At 40.1% G+C, this 20,871-nt stretch overlaps 1 protein-coding gene across 1 annotated transcript in view; it reads left to right on the forward strand.

The window, feature by feature from the left end:
• Positions 1-8,830, forward strand: part of LOC129247894 (chondroitin sulfate proteoglycan 4) — a 48,138-nt gene extending 39,308 nt beyond the window's left edge. The window contains exons 9-13 of the mRNA XM_054887256.1: positions 28-181; positions 247-547; positions 2,722-3,084; positions 3,150-4,065; positions 6,292-8,830. Coding sequence (XP_054743231.1) covers positions 28-181; positions 247-547; positions 2,722-3,084; positions 3,150-4,065; positions 6,292-7,984 — 3,427 coding nt within the window. The 3' untranslated portion in view covers positions 7,985-8,830. The remainder of the gene's footprint in view (positions 1-27; positions 182-246; positions 548-2,721; positions 3,085-3,149; positions 4,066-6,291) is intronic.
• Positions 8,831-20,871: the final 12,041 nt, after the last annotated feature.

Consider the following 20,871-nt stretch of genomic DNA (forward strand, 5'->3'; position numbering starts at 1 on the left):
ACTTAGTACTCTTCCATTAATTTCTAGCTATCGCGTGCATATCAAAAACATATCCGCTGAGGGCGAGGTGATCATGCGCATATACCCATCAGCCTACTGGGAACCATTGCAGGTGAAGAAGAATCAAACGCTTTACGTCGAGGAGTCTACTAGCGTGCTGATTTCACGCGACGTGCTGGAGGTATGCGCGATCCCTTTTTAGTAATTTCATTTATTTACTTCCCTAATTTTGTCACCTCATCTTAGGTCGTGCATCCCAATATCTCGCCGGGTGATATCACATTCCTTGTTACTTCCTCACCGCTACATGGTTACTTGGAGATGCAATCCATGTCTTTCGATGATGAATACAATTGCAAGGTCTTCGACCAGTCGGCTATAAATACTGAGAAAATGTTCTATATCCAAGCGGGCGTTAATCAATCCATGGACTATTTTGTGTTTGATGTGACTAATGGCATTACATGGCTGCGAAATTTGATGTTGAAAATCGTCATTATACCGGAGAAGCTTTACATGCACACGAATGTGATTTCCGTGGTTGAAGGTGAGTGGTTTGGGTAGAACTGAGCTCAATTAAATAAATACTCTGTGCAAGTTCAAAATTTGGGTGAAGGATTTACAGGTATTTCTATTTACATAGAATTGGCGCTTATCCCCCTTTTAGAGGTTTGGTTGAGCTCCGTTTCATATTTGTAGTGCGCATCTTCATGTTTTCTACAAGTGGAGAGACCTACAGTTTTACGTCGCCTCTGAATGGCAGATGATTTTTGCGAGTAGCTTTTCCATTACATCAATAACACTGTCTGGTTGTATGATAGATATCTGCCTGTTGGAGGTCTCACCCATTGGACTACAGTAGCTGCTGGTTTTGACAGATATTCTTACTTAATTCTTACTTTTAGTCCAATAGTGTCACCCGTTTTATCACTCGGCTCCGGTTCTCGAAAGATCGGTGTTTGAAAATTTTCTTTGAGCGGCTAAGAGCTCAAAATCAGCTATTAAAAAAACCTTTGCCCCCAAAAAAGTTAGTGCTGTACTTTTTTCTGAACCTAGGGGATGGGTCAATAAGTCTGCGAAAGTTAGAATGGATGGCGTTGCAAACTCAAATTCAAGATTTTCCCTGTCAAAAAGTAACTTTCGAAAGAAGTGACCCTAACTTTCTGACTGATCTGTCCAATTATTTGACTATCGCAGCCATTTGAAACTGGCACCTATGCAAATTATCATAAAAAAGGAGTTTTGTTTATAACTGAGGCAGAAAACATTACGTTGACCACACCATTAGCTGACAAAATATTATTGAGACTCTTCGCCATCGACTGCAAAAGTACAGCTCCAGTGGTACCGAAAGATCTGATCGTTCAGTTGACTTCACCAGACAAAAAGAGTTTGATAAAATCTACTGCGTGATATTGTCAGCTGCACATGATCCGGATATCGTCCAAATCCTCATGACTCATCTCCTTGAATGCAGCGCTAAAGCTCGGAGAAGGTCGAGACATTTTGGCCATTTGCAGCCGTAAGAAATGCACATACGCTTAGTCCAACCCAGCTCTATCTTAAGTTTGATAAGAGAACTGAGTCTGGATGGGGTACTGTGATGAGTAGAGGGCACAAAAGACTATGAAGTCGAAATTCAAACCTCCAATTAATAAAAAAAACCAGCAGTCTCGAACGACCATCATCTTGTCTGAGGCCATTTCTTGATATGAATTCCGCGAATGGCAGCGAATCTCCAATGTTCACGACGTTTCTAACATTTGCTAGTGTTAATTTTGCTGGTCAAATAAGTTTGTGTGGGATTTCAAATTTATCCATAGCAACGGCGAGATGGGGTCGTACTATCGTGTGCAGCTTTGAAGTCAATAAACAAGGATTTTTGGGGTTTTTCAATTATTTGTCTTAGGGTAAAAATTTCATATTAATATCATAGAGTGAGTATGAGTATTTTTCTGCTGGCATGTACAACCCTCAGGCATTATTAAGTCCATTGTACTGCACTCGGGTGCCATTTTCAATTTTCTTTAAATATACTCAACCTCCCAAGAAATCTGAGTAGATCTTGTGGTGTCAAGGAGCCAAGGTGCTCGCGTCTTAACACATCAGTGCCAAAAACTTCAGGCCGGGCAGACGCATAGAAAGTCGTCTCCTCTCCACTTGCTGGGTAGAGTGCACTGTCTGAGATGGGCTTCGTCTACAGAAAGTAACTCGTTTGTTAACCGTGGCTTTGATGGTTGCAAAAGAGAGTGGCAGAACGGGCACCAAAGAAGTTGGCCTCAGAGCCCATCCTAGCTGAAGGATCAGAGGTCTCGTTACTCGGGATACCAATGTGTACCGAGATCATTGTTAAGCATCAGGATATTATGTCTACCGACATAATTCAGCCTGAATGTACTGAACTCAACAACCCTTGAAGTGGTTGGGGGGCTGTCGAAGGCCATGAGCGCAGCTTGGCTGTCACTGCAGACACATACAGATCTGCTTCTCCAACTATTGAGTATGGAAAACCATTGTTTTGAAAATTTAGTTTACTGAAACTTTGAAGTCCTTAAAAAAATTTAATTTAAGAGAAATTCAAAAACTTAGAATGCGAAATTACTACATAGAATCTTAAGCTTCTCTTCTTTTTGGATAACAAAAAAAAATTCATTTTTGCCGCAAGGTTGAAAGTACCGTCCGCGTCATCAAATAATATAATATTTCCTCTTTTATCACCAGGCAAAACGGTCCAACTCAGCTCCTCCGACATTCAACCCTTCTCAGAGTACTATCGTGGGAAGATTCTGGAATACATTGTCACAATAGCACCGACCTCTGGTTACATTATGGCTGCCAACTCGAAAGTGAAACGTTTCACCCAAAAGCAATTGGACCAGGGCAGCATACAGTACATACACAACGGCAACGAGAATGCCACGGATATCATGACTTTGATAGCAACAGCTAGAAACAAGGAGAGCGTACCATTTGAATTGGAATTCACTGTGATACCGGTCAACGACGAACAGCCAATGGTGGTCACGAATACTGGCCTACAAGTGTGGAGTGGCGGCAAATACATCATTAAGTATACGGATCTTAGTAAGCTTCTAATTTGTGTTAATTTTCCTATATTGAAATTTTTACATTGTCAAAATCTCTTTTAGTGGCTCAAGACTATGACACACCCGCTGATAATATCACCTTCATTGTGAATTACATTTATGGCGGCTATCTGGCGAAACGTGACGATACACAGCAGAAGATCGATACTTTTACGCAAGCGCAAATCAATAACGAGGAAATCTACTTCATACACGACTCAACTTCGCGTCGCAACGAAATGTCATTCATGGTCACGGATGGTCTTTTCAATACCACCGATCAGTTGCTGAATATCGCCATCCGGCCTGTAGAAATACTCGAGGAGCGCAATACAAATTTGCATGTATTTCCACTTACTAAAAAACAAATTCTGCGTGATCACTTATACTTCCGTTGTTCCGACGAGGGACGTGATATTTACTACAATGTCACAGTACCACCGAGCTTGGGCCGTATTGTGAATGAGTACCTGGATAATGGTTATGCGAAGGAGGTTTCCGGCTTCACTCAGAATGATATCGATAATGGTCGCATTTTCTATGAACATACTGCCGTTATAATGGAGTTTCGCATTAATGATTCCTTCTACTTCGACGTGGTGGCTGATCGTAGCGATCGTTTGTTAGATCAAAAGTTTAACATAGAAATTTCTGTATCCTCGGGTGGTCTGCTAAGGTTTTTGCCCGTTTCTAAACTGCAAGTAGACGAGGGTGGTTCGGTGCCGATTAAATTGGACTTTTCGAAAATCTTGGAGTACTTGAAGACGCGCGCTGGTATAGTTAATCCAGAATTATATATTGAGTCGACACAGAAACCGATGCATGGCACCATTGGACTGGGACATGAATTCAAAGCGGTGCAAAAGTTTCAGCCAAGCGACTTTTTGACAAAGAAGGTTTACTATATACACGATCACTCGGACACGCTGGAGGATACGATTTTAATGTCGGTGTATTTGTCGCAGTATCTAGCGCAAGGGTGAGTGATTATGGAATTTTTAAGAAGGGAAAACGAAAACTTGGGTTTGAACGGAAATTCTTAGCCAGATTGAACGACAATACCAAACTCGCCAGACTGCAAAGCAAAAGTACACCACTGGGTTTGACCAGTGATAAGATCTAGGTAGCCATCAGTAAACAAGGGCATCGATAGAAATTGGTCCGAATGGTATAAACATGCTGCTTTTGAAAACTAGGAGTCCTAGGAGAGTAGCTTACAGCACTGGAGTATTTAAACTACCAATGGCCACTTTTAAAATCTCTGAATAGTGGAAAACAGGAAGAGTAGTCCCACCACTGAAATCTGCGAAACCCGCCAAACGAGAGTTATCTCTTCTTTCCCTTCTCTTGAATACCTTTTACTTCCGGTCGCCGTGAAACATCTGACCCCATCTATACATTAGCATAGCTTCCGGAAAGTGCACAGCGCCACCACAGCACGTACCTGTAACATTATAAATACGTTTACCAAAACCCACAATGCGTGAGAACAGTGCCAGTAGTGCTGAACCTATCCAAGATTTTAGATACAGTTAGTCATTCCACACTACGAGTTGGCATCGACTGATCTCTCTCTCGCTGGGACTGAAGAGGTTGGTGTGGAAATTACCTAAGTAATCGACAGTCGTCAGTAGCAATTCCAGATCAGATTTCTAAACAGAGCAGGATAAAGTAATGGGTGCCGCAGGGTGATGTCGAATTTTCCCCAACCATCAGAAGGAGTTTTTATGATTTTATACGCCGAAGCTGTACAATAATTGCAATGATATCGATGGTATGTGTTCAAAGTAAAGGGTTATCTTTTCCCCTACTGAATCCATGGCGGCCCTATGTTTCACCTGGAGGAAGGCGGTCAAGCTACCGCGGAAGATCAAAGTCGATGACACACCAATACCGATTGTCAACGACCTCAAGTTACTGAGACTAAAGTCGCTAGCCCGTAGATTTAGACTTAGCTGTAAGTTAATCTCTAATCTGTGCACATAGGCATATGGCATTTCCCTTCGCTTGGAAGATGTTTGGAACACTACTCATCGGCACAGAATGCTTGGTTCGAGAGCCATAAATTCCAGCGCCTATGCCTCCTGGTCTCTTCGAGATCTGTGTACCAGTGCAGGGTCACTCTTGGAGTTTTCTTTTAAATGCAGGTATGCTCCAGTTTACATTTTCGTCCAGTTCCCTTGCTGGTAGACTGCCTTCCAAGTCTTCCAAGGCCTGTAACTACGAAACAAAAGCTCAAGATCGATTGCTTTGGAGAAGCATTGTGAAGGAAGCTTTGACGCTCCCCGTTGCAATGCTGTTAAAGAAGAAGAAGACCTAAGATTTAAAACCTGCCAAAATACTACTATCAGGACAGGATGTCTTCTAATGTCTCCTACAACATTTATACTCCATGCCTCCTTTTGACATTCGTTAGCAGGAACTCCCCCTGGCTGGCTAAGCCAGCTCCTAAACACGTCACGTGGCATCTCCTTGACCTTATTGACGAGATCTTGGACATAATACGACACTCCCTGGACTTCCTAGTGCATACATAGTCCACTGGCGGCATTCATCGTGAGTTCCCTATCAACTTTTTGCCCCCTGAATGCCGTCATTGGAGTCCAACGAGCTCCCATTGGAGATGAAGAGAGACTCGGGCGACTCACTTTACTTTAGCTAAATCAACCTGTCCACAATCGACCGCGCGATACTCAACATATGCTGGTATGATTTTGCCCCACATTGGCACTAAATGCCCATTCACGTGTCCCTTAAACGCCCATCTAATAGCCCTCTCCCTATGATCTCAATCCGCCCAAACAGCATGCTTCTTGGACCTGCCTTTAGATGAGATTGACAATAACAACCATTGACTTCCACTCGCCCATCAGGACTTGATAAACTGCTACAACAACTAGGCCACAGGAAGCACATCTCCAGTTTATTTGCTTAAAACTCTTAACCTACTGACGTTTCAACTATATGAATTTTATTTGATTCAGTCGATAAAGTTAATTTCGTGCGACCGGCTGTAGACTACTCAATGTAAGACTGTTTGCATTAGAAGCTCCATATATCACCGCGGAACATATTATATAATATTTGTCCTAACTGTCGAGAGGATAAATATGGGATTAAAAATAGTTCCTGTACTTGCCTTTATTTTATTAATATTACAAATACTGTACTAACATCTCATTTCTTATTTTACTCTTCTTTTTAGCAACATCTTCCTCTGCAATCTTACAGTGCCGATCTCAGTTAAACCCATCAACGATCAGCCCTTTACGCTCATGACACATTTCCCGCAAATGACCGTCGTCGAGGGTGAGAACCAAACTATCACGCGCAATGTGCTACTCACTGAAGACAAGGATACGCCGCCCGATGAGATCGTCTACGACGTAATGAGCGGTCCCACGCTGGGTGTGCTCAAGAAAGTCAATAGTGAAGGGCACGCTGAAGATTTGCTTGCCTATTCCAACCAGTTTACGCAAGCCGATATCAATAATGGGCGCATTGTGTTCGTGCACTTCGGTACACCACAGTCGACCACCTTCTGCTTCACCGTCTCTGATGGCCAGTTCAATCCAGCCTATGAGGTATTCACTATAAAAATTGCACCCATTAGTTTATTGTCGGCCGATTTCCAGTATCCGGTGCAAGTACCACAAGGCGCCACAACCACCGTCATGAGGTTGGAACATATTTCATTACGCACGAATGTGCAACCCGAGCGCTTGTCGTACAATATAACCAATTCACCATTGTATGGCATCATTGTTTACAAACATCAGCCGACGCTACGTTTTAATCAGCATCAATTGGAGACGGGACAAATCAATTATATGCAAACGGATCTGAACCGCTCGAATGACACGTTCCAAGTGAGCGCCTATGTGCCAGGCACCATTTACACAGCCACGGTAGATGTCGTGGTTGCCGTGGAACCAGTAATAAAAATCTCCAATATTTCTATGGTGAATGAAGTGGGAAAGGTGCGTTTACAATCTTTGCTAGTCGCAGATAATCCGCTCTCGCTGAAATTGAACAAATTCAACCCGAAGTTTGTCATCACACGCATGCCCAGCACCGGCCAGTTGCGAAAGATTATACGCAGCACCGGATTGGCGCCAGAGTCGCAAAATGATCGCACAACCAATATGTTTTCGTACAAGGAACTGCGCAGCGGTGTCGTCTACTTTGTGCCCAATGAAGCAGTTGAGCAAACGGTGGTGGATATGGACAGCTTCGAGTATCAACTGCTCATAAAGACGGTACAACCAGCACAGGGAATGGTGCATATCGAATATCGCGCGCCGAGAGATGTCACTGGGAATAAAGTGACGATGGCTAGCAGCGACTTCAGCTTTAATTACATTGCGCTGTTGGTTGTGCTTATTGTGCTCATCGTTTGCATCCTGGTTGTTATGTTCCTGCTCAAAATACGTTACTTGCGGCGCGATAAGGCGGACATTTCCAAGGATCAGCCACCCGCTTTGCCCTGCCCACCCGACTTGACTTCAGTTAGTCCGCAACATCATCACCACCACCATCATCATCATCACTATGCCAACTCGGAGGCAGATTCGGTGCCCGCTACGGGCGCTTCAACGCCGCTACCCGGTTTCAGTAATATTCCACATTGCAAAATTATACCCGTGGAATCGTATAAGCACGACTATCCCGATTATGATCCCGACGAAGGTGATGAGACAGATGATGCTCAGCAAATGATGTTGCCGCAACGGTACAATCCCTATCACATGGAAAATGACACGTGGAGTTCGTCGTGCGATATGGCCAATGATTTTGGTGGTTATTCAACGGTGCCCCAGAGCAGCGCGCCCACAGCAACACCGCCTTCGGCCCCGGCTAGCAATCCGCTATTGCGAAGAAATCAGTACTGGGTTTAAGTTCGTATGAGGCGCCAATTTAATGTGGGTGAGAGGTAGGGTTTTTGAGGGCAGGGGGGTGAATAGTGTACGCAGTGCAAATGTGCCTTTTGAAACATTTTTCTAAGTGCTTTACTTAAGTTATTTAATTAGGATAGATTTATAGGATAGTTAAAAAGGCAAATAGTTAAGGATTTGTATATTCATAGAGTTCGCTACGCGTAACGAATAAAAGACGAATTTTGTCGAATGGTCAAATAAACAGGTTCAGTGCAAATACAAATTTTGCAGAAATATACCTTCAATGTTAATCAAAGTGCCATATTTGATGCAAACTGAGGTTAAAGTGGCGTTAATGCTCTCGAAGGTTCTTTGGAAGGCTTCGTTTGGATTAATTTTCTATAAAATTTACGCGATCCCTTTAGTACATCGAGGACAGTTTTCTCATTTTGACAATAGATTGCGCTTTCCTATACGAAGACTATTATCATTTTCTCAGCAATTCGACAACAAAAGTTTGGCACTTACGAAACTACAGCAACACACGCGTAATTTTTTTGAAAATTATAATTTGAACTCAAACTTGGCTTCAAAATTTTAAAGGCAATTTCATCTGGTTTTTAATCAAATCGATCCTAGAGTTTAGTACGCTTTTGAGAGAGGGAAAATGTGTAACCGATTTTTTTTTTTGAAGGAGGTTTAAATTAAAATGTCACAAACATCTCAAAGGTACCGTCACACCAATGGTATGTGGGGCACGGTCCGACTAATACTGTAACAATCCTCTCACCTTGGCTATATTCTAACCTGGGACCACAAAAGTATGATATCTGGGTCGAGTCGCGTTTATGTCCAAAGACACAACAGGTACTTGTGGGAACCAAAAGGAACCTTTCCTGCCGATAATAGTCGCAATAACTCCAACTGTTTTCATAGATGTTTCTGAAGCAAAGGAGACATCGAAAAAATTGCAATAGTGTCACTACTGTCTTGTCTTCTCTGGGTGATGGTTGATGACCCAGCGCTTATTAGAGAATAGCTCGTTCCTCTGTGAAGCGGTCGCAATAAAAACTCACGCGCTTTCGTCAGTTTGGACAGAGAGGGCTGTCTTCCAGCCTAAACGGTGCAGATATGCCCGAAAACAGCCGTGTCCGTTGAGCAAGTGCGAAAGCTTCTAGTCGGTGTCTCCATATTTCTTTCTAACCACTCATAAGCACGTGGTATTAGTTGATAGATCCATCGCCCGCTTTGTGACGGATCCCACCGCTGCTGCAACCGGCCAATTGTCAGCAATTGCTCATCTACTTTTTGTACTGATGTGGGCCGTGCTCCTTGTTCGTTTTAGAGCCGATTCATTTCATCTGTAAAGAGGTCCAGAGTGAGCTTTCCAGGTGAGGGAAACTCTGATAATACCCATTAGTATCAGAAATTGCATGCCTTTATCTCAGTTTCTCAAATCGAGGCAGTGACTTTGACTGTACCACCGATAGTTTTTGATACTGTTTTACTACCTTTTAAACCTCTGAAATCATAACTGATAGTAATGACTCATCGAACAACTGTTTCTGAACTGTCTGTGATTGCTTCCAGAAGCTCACCTTCCATAGAAAAGCACCGCCCGAAATTAGTCTTTTTGTTTAAACGGCTTCATTCAGGTTTTAAATTAAGTCGCTCTTGTTTTTATTGTCAATTCGGACAGGTTAAGGTGAGTGCACACGAAAACTTTGTTCAGGATTTTGCTTACACAAGTGGTATAGATATATTGTAATCAAATACATTAGGGAGGATCGATTTGTATGGAAATACATTTTTTGTATTACAGTATCGCATAGGTAGGCAGGTGAAATGTTTGAAGTGCCAGTCTGGCAGTCCCCAAGTAACACTGTAACGTTGCTTTAATACCATTTTTAGACGTCTAACAGACAGATATCTACAACCAACCAGAGCTGTTCATGTAGCAGAAAAGGTTGGTTGGTTTAGTTTTGAGCACTGTCCAGGTTATCAAAGAAAAGAGCACCCAGTGACCTTAATCGCTTAGCTGCCAAATCCGAACATTTACAGAGAAAAAGCTCAACAGTATCATTCTCTGAAAGTTCCCCACAGCTTCTGCAAAGGGGGTTAAATTGTAAACCTAGCTTTTCCGCGTATGAGCCGATCGTTCAAATGACCGGTAAACACAACTACGAGTATGGAAATTGAATGGCATAGGAGTTTTGTGACGGCAAGTAATGTGCCTCTGGAGCCTGATGAGTCTTTTTCTAACTAATATGATATTTTTTCAGTACGAGTTGACAGCAATACGGTCGTGAGTTTCGTGTTTGCTTTTAGAGACTTCGCCTTTGAAAGACACCTGGGACCATAAACAAATTTTATATTGGATGAAAATGGAAATTTTCCAATAAAAAAAAATGTTTGCAACTTCTTTAAAAAATCTCTCTTTCCGCCTTCCACATTGATACTAATAGCGTTTCGGAAGACATGAACCCCATCGAAATATCATTGCATCTCATATTTTGACCAGCCGAATTGTCAAACTAAACTCAATTCAAAACATTGACATTTCTGATACTTAGAGTAGGTGCGCTACGACATCTTGACATCCTAGAATGTCTGTCGGGTTAGCCTCTACATAGCACTTTTTTGTATTCTTAGCCAAATTCGACAAACTTCGCAAATACTCTTTACTTTCTTTTTATGTGTGTGAACATCAAGGACTTTAATGTAGACTAAGTACTTAGAATTTTACTGCATTACTTAGAGGTTAAGTAATTAAGAAAGGAGCCAGAATAAATTACTCTCAAAAATTTATTTATTTCATTAAGGATATTCGATGCGCATATGAATGTATGTGCACCCACACATACATGCATATTTGGATATATATGTATACCATGGACATTTTATTTCAAAGCCAGAAAAGAGAACAAATTTAGTATTTATGTACGTACGTATGTGCATGCGTATGAGTGTGCATATGCATGTAGTGGTGAGTTGTACTTACGTAGCTGTATGCCGGCCATATTTCGATACCAAATTATTTAAAAATAATTTAAGTTATGCACTGATTCAAATTCGCTAATTTATTTGCATACATATTTACACAGTTTATAGACACGTTTGTATGTAGATATGATTGTATATTTACGAGTAATCACTTTTAAGCAATGTGAGCGAGATTTTTCAAATATTTAGAGCAGTAAGTTTTTGACAATAAAATGCATTTCTTCATGTTTTTTTCGAACAAAACTGAATGGTTTAGTGTAGTTTTCAGTCTAAAAACAAAGCGATGGTAACGGTTTTCATGGATTACAACGGTTTTGTACACTACGATATTTTGCCAGAAGGTCAGATATTTAATAAGGACTAATATTTGGGCGTTATGGGATATTTACGAGAATTCGCTACGAGGATTTGTGGGAAAACAACTCGTGGGTTTTGTCGGACCGCCCCACCGTGCCATCACTAACCAAGAATTTTTTACCCAGAACGAAACGAATTCCATCCAACATCCAACCAATTCACCTGATATGACTCCCTGCTTTGTTTTTTTTTGTTTGATTAAGTCAAAAACCACTACGGGGAATGCCTTTTAACAGCCGAAAAAAAGTAATGGAAAAATCGAAGCCGACTCCGATGGCTATACCGAAAATGGAGTTCAAGCAATATTTCGAAAGGTGAATCAAACGCTGGCATAATTGCTGTTAATGGAGAGTACTTTGAAGGCGATAATATCACCTTTGAGTAAGAAACTTTTATTTTGAATTTTGTGAATATATTCCAGAAACTTGAAGCTTCGAATATAAAGGGTTGTTAAGTTTCAAGGGCCGGTGTTGATTTTGAATAAAATACAATTTTTTTAAGAAATTATTGTCATTTCTCTTTATTATGATAATACCGGTATGGCTCAATTACGTATGAAGTAAAATATCGGCCAAATGGCCGCCGCGGGCTCGGCGGCACACCTCCATCCGATGGTCCAAATTTTCGATGACGCTGAGGCATAATTGAGGTTCTATGCCATTAATGTGCCGAATTATCTCATCCTTTAGCTCTTGAATTGTTGATGGCTTATCGACGTACACCTTTTTTCCGTTGTCGATGTCGTTGACGTTTAGGTGTGGTTTACATTCAATATCGGCCCTTGAAATTTAACCACCCTTTATAAAACAGTCATAAGGCCTACACTGACATACGGTTGCGAAGTGTGCGTGCTGAAATTAAATGAAGTCGATCAATTAATTTGTCCGCAACAAAGATTCTCACAAAGATATAGGGTGGGCCATGTAAAATTTCCTTTTTGAATTAGCTATAAAAAAAAACTAATCAATATTTTTTCAAACTTTTGTTTTTATTTTGAAGATTGAACATTGTCATTCATGAATGAAAAATAATATCGTTGAAATGACTGCCACGGCTGGCTTTACAGTAGGCCATTCGATCAACCCAATTTTTAAGCACATTTTCGATTGTTTGGGCTCCAATTCCATGAATGGCAACTTTGATTTCGTGTTTTAAAGCATCAATCGTCTCTGGATGGTTCGCATAGCATTTGTCCTTAACGGCTCCCCACAAAAAATAGTCCAACGGGCCTAAACCGATGTGAAAATGAGCTTCATCAGAAAAGATGATTTTTCGGTAAAAAAACTCAAACGATTTTCTGCCCATTGAGCGAACCGAAAATGCATTGGATGGTCATTAGGCTTCAGTTCTTGCATCAATTGGACTTTGTAAGCCTTCATACCGAGGTCTTTATGCAAAATACTCCTCAAAGAAGTGCGTGAAATGTTCAATTCTTGAGAACGATGACGAGTTGAGGTTGTTGGATGTTCACGAACATTTTCGGCTACAGCAGCAATGTTTTCGGGGGTACGCACTGTAGGAGCACGTTCACGTGTTGTTTTATCCATTAACGATCCACTTTCACGAACACGATTAACAAATTGATTTTTTTTTTCAGATTTCTCACTGTTTGAGTAGAAGACTCACCACTTTGGAAATAGGTTTTCAATATTTCCAAATTTTGTTCAAGCGTATAACGTCCTATTTCGTAAATGTCAAACCTTTAAGTAAATTATGAACATGTGACATGTCATTTGTGTTACCATTCTCAAAAAAATAGGTGGTTCAAAAGCAAACGCTATATAGCCCACCCTGTATATACGGTTCTGTATGACTGGAAGATGATACTTACCGCATTCGGTACAATGACAAGTTAGAGTTGAGAGAAATGAAAAGGTTTTCTGCATCGCATCGTCACTGCCGATGAAAAATGAGTCTATTGTGATAACCATAAGCGTCTAAAAATTTTGATCCTACCTAGTAAATCATGTCCATCGACAGCGAACAAAAATAGGTATTCATGCTTCAAAGGTTATGCTGTGCATCTGGTGGGATCAGAAGGGTGTAATCTATTATGAACTCTTTAAATCATTTGAAACCATCACTGGCGATCGTTACCGACTGCAGCTAATGCGTTTGAATCGAGCTCTTAAAGAAAAGCGGCCGGAATGGGACGGTAGACACGACAAACTGATCTTGCTGCATGACAACGCCAGGCCACACGTTTCTAAATCGGTCTAGAAATATTTAGAGAGACTGACATTGCATCTTCGGATTACCATCTGTTCTGATCAATGCAGTCAGCTCTTATTGGAGAGCCTGCCAGGTGTTCACTTCGTACGAGAGCATCGCAAACTGGCTCAATGAATGGATCAAGTCAAAAGGACTCTAATTTTTGTTCAGAGGAATCCGTATGCTGCTTGAAAGATGAAGTAGAATTGTAGCTTCCAATGGCGCATATTTTACATAATATCATGTATTATTTATTTGTTCAAATAATTCGTAATTTTGGCTAAGAAAGGAGTGACACTTTTTCCCCACCCCATTAAAAAACAACCGATGTCTATAACAATTTCCTTTTAAATTTTTTATTAAATTTTACAGATTTTTTTGTGTCGAGGATTCGACGATATATAAAATTGAATAAACTATCGTCATAATGAATGTATAATAGCCGAATGGGTTGGTGCGCGACTACCATTCGGAAGTGTATGGGTACGAAGCTCTGCTGTCATCTATGGCAGGCAATGGCGAGCCCACCCGTCTGGTTGTCTGGCACGAGTCATTTGCAGTGGCTAAAGCTCTAGACCTGTCAAAATACTGCTACGAAATGCCTCGGCATGTCTCCGTTACAAAACCTTCACAACAAGACTTCAATGCTACCGGTTAAGGAACACAGTCAGATTGTCAGCAAGCAAGTTCTGTTAAGGTGCAACCGTCGGATTCACGCTTGCATTTACGAAAGCCTGATTCAGCTCCCAGATGAGTCAGGAGACATCTACTACTCACCTTACATCCCTCTCCCTTTAGACCCAACCTGTCGAAACAGCATGTTTTCTGGGTTTGCCGTTAGATGAGTTAGACGAAGACAACTAGTGACTACACCGCACTGACAGGGTTTAGTACGCTGCTACAACAACTTACAATTCAACGGAGGTGGTATTTAATGACTAGTGCTATTCAAGTAGCAACTGGCAGTCCAAGCCTCACGAGCTTTCGTATACTTTAAGTAAAATTAATTGTACGTTCTCGGTGGCTTCAGACTAAATCTCTTCAACTCTCTTACTCACCCGTCTATTTAATTCACTCATTACTTGTGAGGTTGCATTAACTACAACGTAAATATCATCAATAATGCGATGCTTTGCCTTCCAAATCAGCAAATCTTTGTCTTATTCGAATGAAATGCTTGGATTTGTCAGAGTTTTAGACTGTTGTGTCCAAAATATTTTAGAATAATAAATTAGATTTTACTTTTCTTACTGCCTATACTTTGTGGCCCTTGTGCTTTACTATGAAGGGGAAGGCAAAAATATACAGTGGCCGACATAACTATGCATACTCTACCTAAGGGAAAATTCAAACACAAATATTTTTTTCTGATATATCGTTCAAATTTTGACTAACTTATTAATTTATTTGTAATATAGTAACATTATAAAAACACAAATCAAAATATTTCAAATCCAAAAACAAAATATTATTTTTATATTTTTTTTTATAAATGCCCAGAAACTTGTAGCGACAAAATTTGCGTATCCTTGTATCCTACTAGTAATAGTAAAAGTAATAACGTTATGCCTCCTAGTACTTAGTGTTGCCGCCTTTTGCGTTAATTACAGCCAAAATGCGGCGTGTCATACAGTGAACTAATCTCTTAAGAAGCTCGTCAGTATTTTATTCCAGGTCTCTTGCAGTTTCTGAAAAAATTCTGCTTTCTTTGAGCGGCAACTTGATCAATCGAATTTTTCGTCTAAATATTGCCATAAGTGCTCGATAGGATTTAAGTCGGGGCTTTGAGCGAGCCATTCTAAAAGTTCTATTGAGTTTTGTCTAAAATATTCCTTTGCTACGCGACTGGTATGTTTGTGGTACGGTTGTGGTCTTGTTGATAGATGAAATTGTGTCCAAGACCCATTCTTTGTGCCGAGGGCTCTAGGAATGTGCTTAGCATATTGACGTAGGACTCCTCAGTCATTTTTCCTTCAATATGTACCAGATCTGATATACCGCTATAGGAAAAACAGCCCCGATAAGCACACTTACCCCGCCAAACTTAATTGTGCCTTGCACGCACTTTGATTGGAGCCTCTCATTACTTTTTCGCCACACTTTTTCTCTTTCTTTTCTTTCTTTTTGTATTTTTAAACTCAAACTTACTTTTATCGCTCCATATAACCCTCTCCCAGAAACTCAACGGCATATTGAAGTACTTTTTGGCAAATGCTAGTCGCGCTTTCATGTTTTTATTGCTGATGAAAGGTTTCCTGATCTTGTAATGACTAGAAAATCCCTCTTCACGAATTCTCCGCTAAATTGTTCGCTCGCTTACATTAATTTGAAGACATCCTTTAATAAACCTTGCCGAAGTTGTCGGGTCTTTCTTAATTTCCCTTACTATTTGCGTGTCATCGCGAGAATTGGTTACCCTCGGCCGACCTGTTCTTGGAGCGCTCGCAAAGCCGCCATTTTCTTTGAAAATTTTTATAACTCTCTGGATTGTTGACTTGCATCTATTATATTTTTTAGCAATTTTGCCATACCCCATTCCATTTTTGTGGTCCTGAATAATTAGTTTTCTTAAATCAATGCTTATTTCCTTTGACTTAGGCATTACAATATGCGAAAAGTATATTTGTTGTAAAATACAAGGTAAAATAAACACCAAAAGATTGTTTCTATTACCTTTTCATCTTTCCATGTGAAGAGATAACGGCACATTTTTAACGGCGCTGGTTTGCTAGCTCACACTTAGAAAAACAATGTGTACAATCTTAAAGCTTCGAGGAGCAGCTTACGCACTTATTTCCATAACAAAATATTTTTTCAAGGGGTATTCATAGTTATGTCGGCCACTGTATACCTTGCGTTAATTTTTTTTCAGCCGTTATTGCTCCAAAAAAATATGCGCTAATTGCCATCTAAGTATTTTACATACTTACTAATAGCTTAAATAAATTTTCAACAAATTGACTGGTAAATACCCATACAAACAACTTTGCTACAATTCAGGTAAGAAGCAGAGCTCGCCGGTTTACTTATTTTGTGGGCTTTTCGGAGCAATCGCATGCAGAGGTTCTTCCTTTCATAGATTTTCATATATAATTACAATAAATTAATCCACTTTTCATCGTAATATCAGATGTATATTTTTTTATTGTAATACATATCAAATGCATACATATAAATATTTAATAAATCGTAAGTACGTAATTTTGTATATGGAAGCATAACTTACAGTCTACTTAAACGAGCAAATATCACTTACAAAATGGACGTGATGTTTTACGGTTTTTGATTTAATCAATGAATATCTTGGACAGTTATAAAAAAATAACTATTTGTCAGCGCTTTTTGCGATTTGCATATTTCTTGTGTTTTTTTCTTAACAAATTTAATTTTTCTAAGTATCTGCTTAGGTGGCTAATAACTTCTTCAATGATGTATTCGTTGCTTATTCAATACATTTTTTTTTTGCTTATTCAATAAATTTTTTTTTTCGTATCCACGGTTTTTCATTAATTTTAAAGCTAAATAAATTACTAATATTAAGTACTGAGTGTGTAATTGACGTTAGCACGCCGGTGTATGAGTCAACTACGATTCAGAAAAAAGTGGAAACTTGTAAATAATATTTCAAATTTTTCTATGAAAGCAACTGACTTGACGCAATCACAATTTCAACGGCATTTCAGCAAATTTCATTGACAGTTATGAGTTTATAAAAAATATTTGCAACCGGTTGATTATTACTTTCACGATTGAAACTTTATGGTGATTACATTTAAATGTTTATCATGACTTCAGAATTTTTCCACTAGTCCACTGCAAGAGTGTCATATTACAAAACGAAGTTTTAAGATAAGTATTGCGTAATGAGAAAAAAAATGTCTTTGCTATTACCTAAGGAGACATAGCGGATTGAGAACTGCAAATCTGGTTTTCTCAATACTTTGGTTCATGACACTCTTCCAGTGAAGACGCGATATGTCGTGCAAACAGTGTTGGGCAAAAGTTTTCGTCCCCACATTATAAACTGGCTACTTTTTATGGGGTCTTTTTGAAAAGAAAAGTTTATATGAATAAGTCAGCAACAATTGCAGAGCTGAATCACAACATTCGGTTTGAGATTGCTGAGCTCAATGCGATAAAGTGTGTGCGAGTCCCTAAATATTTCAATTCTCGTATGACAGCCTGTAGAAGTGCAGACGACGGACATTTAAATGAAGCCATTTTTCACATGTTATTGTTAAGAGCCTTGTATGTATGTATAATTGGCGTGTACACCCTTTTTGGTGTTTGGCCGAGCTCCTCCTCCTATTATATTTGTGGTGTGCGTGTTGATGTTGTTCCACAAATCAAGGGACCTACAGTTTCAAGCCGACTCCGAACGGCAGATATTTTTTTTTATGACGAGCTTTTTATAACAGAAATACACTCGGAGGATTGCCATTGCCTGCCGAGGGGCGACCGCTATTGGAAAAATGTTTTTCTTAATTTTGGTGTTTCAACGAGATTCGAACCAACGTTCTCTCTGTAAATTACGAATGGTAATCACACACCGACTCATTCGGCTATGGCGGCCGTCAGTTAAGAGCCTTATTTTGAATAAAAATAGTTACAAGTTACAAGTTTTATTTTAACACAACATCTAATCTGGGCGCGTCTTATGAAATACCCTTTACTAAGAAAATTTTCGAAAGCGAACGCCAGAAACGCGTTTTATTTTTCTCTATCAAATATTAAATAAAGTAAAAAGTTCTGAATATACGTTTTGGAGATTGTCGCCTCAATACGAAGCAGGTCCACGCTCCTTTGGGATCGGACGACTAAGCTGAGCGCTAAGCTACCGTGGGAGATGGCAGTTTGCGCAAAGCCAGACAGCCAGAAGTAGAAGGGTGTCTCCTCAAAAGACGAGGAGGGATTGTTTTAGTGGCCATACCACTCAACGCAGTAGACGACGGTTGCTGTTAGGGCGAAGGCATTTTGAGAACCTTACTTAACCTTTAGAAAACGTTTCTTGACAGTTTTCTGATGTTAGTGAAGTCAGCTGTGTCTTACAGCGTTTCAAAATGGAGGTAAAAGGGAAGAAAAATCGATACATTCTACTACTACGGCCAAGGTGAAAATTCGGAGCAGGCGGCCAAAAAAAGTGCGTCAAATGCAATAGCAAAGCCGTGACTCCAATGATTCCTTTCTGATATTCTGATATGCGAAAATATCGAGAATGTTCATAATAATAATTATAGAAAACGTCGAGTTCAATCGTCATTCCATTGCTCAAGAAATGAAGATTAGTCCAACAACTATTTTAAACCATTTGTATAAGAAAAATTATTTCTATGAAATATGATAAAAATATCAGCCTTGCAATCCAACGGATAATCTCACTTGCCAACAAGTGCTACTTTGGATTAAGTAAGAAATTCTAGGAAGTAGGTGTTATCCTCCTTCGACGAACAAAACTAACACTTTATAAGTCCCTCTCGATTGTATGGCTCAGAAGGTGAGATGATAAAAACATCCAATCAGGCGTCCCTTGGAGTGTTTGAGCGAAAGATTCAGCGCTTTTAGATTTTAGCGCATTTGCACGTTGGCGACGACGAGTATCGAGGGCGATGGAACAGATACAGCAGCTCCGCTCGCTAGGCCATGCCGCCCAAATGGATACAAAAGATTCGACTCTGAAAGTATTTTATGCGCTACCAACTGGTGGTGGCCAAGGAAAAGAAAGTCCTCTTTTGGGAGAACGGACTCTGTGGAAGATTTTTGGACTGTCAGTGTTTTAGAGCGACATCTATGTCTAGTGCAGCGAATAAAGTTCCAGCGGGTCTGCCGGCTACGTCTGGACGTCCGAATGGTTACTAACGCTCTCGCTCTGGAAATAATCAATACGAAATCAGCTGGTGGTAATCGAGAAAGGGGAAGGCCTCCTTCCCGTTGAAAAGAAGGTGGAAAAGGATTGGATTTCACTTTTCGTGCCCTGCTTAGAGAGCCGGAGAAGCAAGGAAAGCAGTTATCGCGCTCATGAAGAATAAAGAGGAGTATATCTAAGTTATTTGATCCCGATATAAAGCGAAAAAATGTTGTGAACTTTTTACTGCACCTAATATAATGAAAGTCTATTTTACTAAGGAACAAAATGAATGCTTTTAGGGGCTTAAATTAAACTGAGTTAATTTTAAAAAGCTCCTCAATAAAACTATCTGCCGTTCGGAGTCGCCTTAAAATTGTAAAGGGTGTTTTTTTAGAGGTTGGGTTTTCAATTTGGCACTAATTTTTTCGTAAATGGTCTTTTTGACAGCTGTCACTTGATTTATGCTCAGTTTGGTTTGCCATTTCATAATGAATAGACTTACACCTGAACAACGTTTGCAAATCGTGCAAATTTATTACGAAAATAATGGTTCGGTTCGAAAAAAAAAAACAAGAAAATTTTGTTCAACGATGAAGCTCACTTTTGGTTGTCACTGTTTGGTGTGCTCTATGGGCAGAGGGAATCATTGGTCCATATTTCTTTAAAAATGAAGCCGGCCATAATGTTACAGTCAATGGAGAGCGCTATAGAGCCATGATTAATGACTTTTTCGTGCCTGAATTGGACGATGTTGATGTGGACGACCTTTGGTTCCAACAAGACGGCGCTACATGCCATACAGCCAACGCAACAATCGATTTATTGAAGGAAACTTTTGGTGAGCGCATTATCTCGCGCCGTGGACCTGTGGCGTGGCCTCCAAGATCGTGCGATATAACACCGCTGGACTATTTCTTGTGGGGCTATGTGAAGTCGCTTGTCTACGCAGATAAGCCCGAGACGATTGACGTCTTAGAAGAGAATATTCGGTGCGTTATTGCTGACATACGGCCCCAATTGCTGTAAAAAGTGGTCGAAAATTGGGCCTCTTGGCTGGAATTTATTCGAGCCAGCCGCGGCGGTCACTTGCCCGAAATCATTTTTAAAACATAATGGCAAACCCTTATCTTTATAATAAAGCTAAATTATTAGCCATAACATTAAATTATATACGTTTTATTTCATCTTGAAAACCTAACCTCTAAAAAAAAACACCCTTTAGGTCCCTCCATTTGAGGAAAAATACCGAGACGCATACTATAAATTGGAGGGGAGCTCGCCCAAACAGCGAAATTTTAAGCCAATCAGAGAAAAGCTGAGGAAGTTACACCACTTTTACTGGAAGGTCATATGTCAAAGTTTAAGTGCAATCAGAGCAAAATTGCGGGAGTTACAGCACTTTTTCCGAGCAGATTTGACAGTTTAGCTGGTGCGACATTTTAAACTATTTTGGGATTTTTTTGAGATTTATGCGTCAGATTTACTGCATTGG

The sequence above is a fragment of the Anastrepha obliqua genome, chromosome 5, assembly GCF_027943255.1.
Source record: "Anastrepha obliqua isolate idAnaObli1 chromosome 5, idAnaObli1_1.0, whole genome shotgun sequence".
Taxonomy (NCBI): domain Eukaryota; kingdom Metazoa; phylum Arthropoda; class Insecta; order Diptera; family Tephritidae; genus Anastrepha; species Anastrepha obliqua.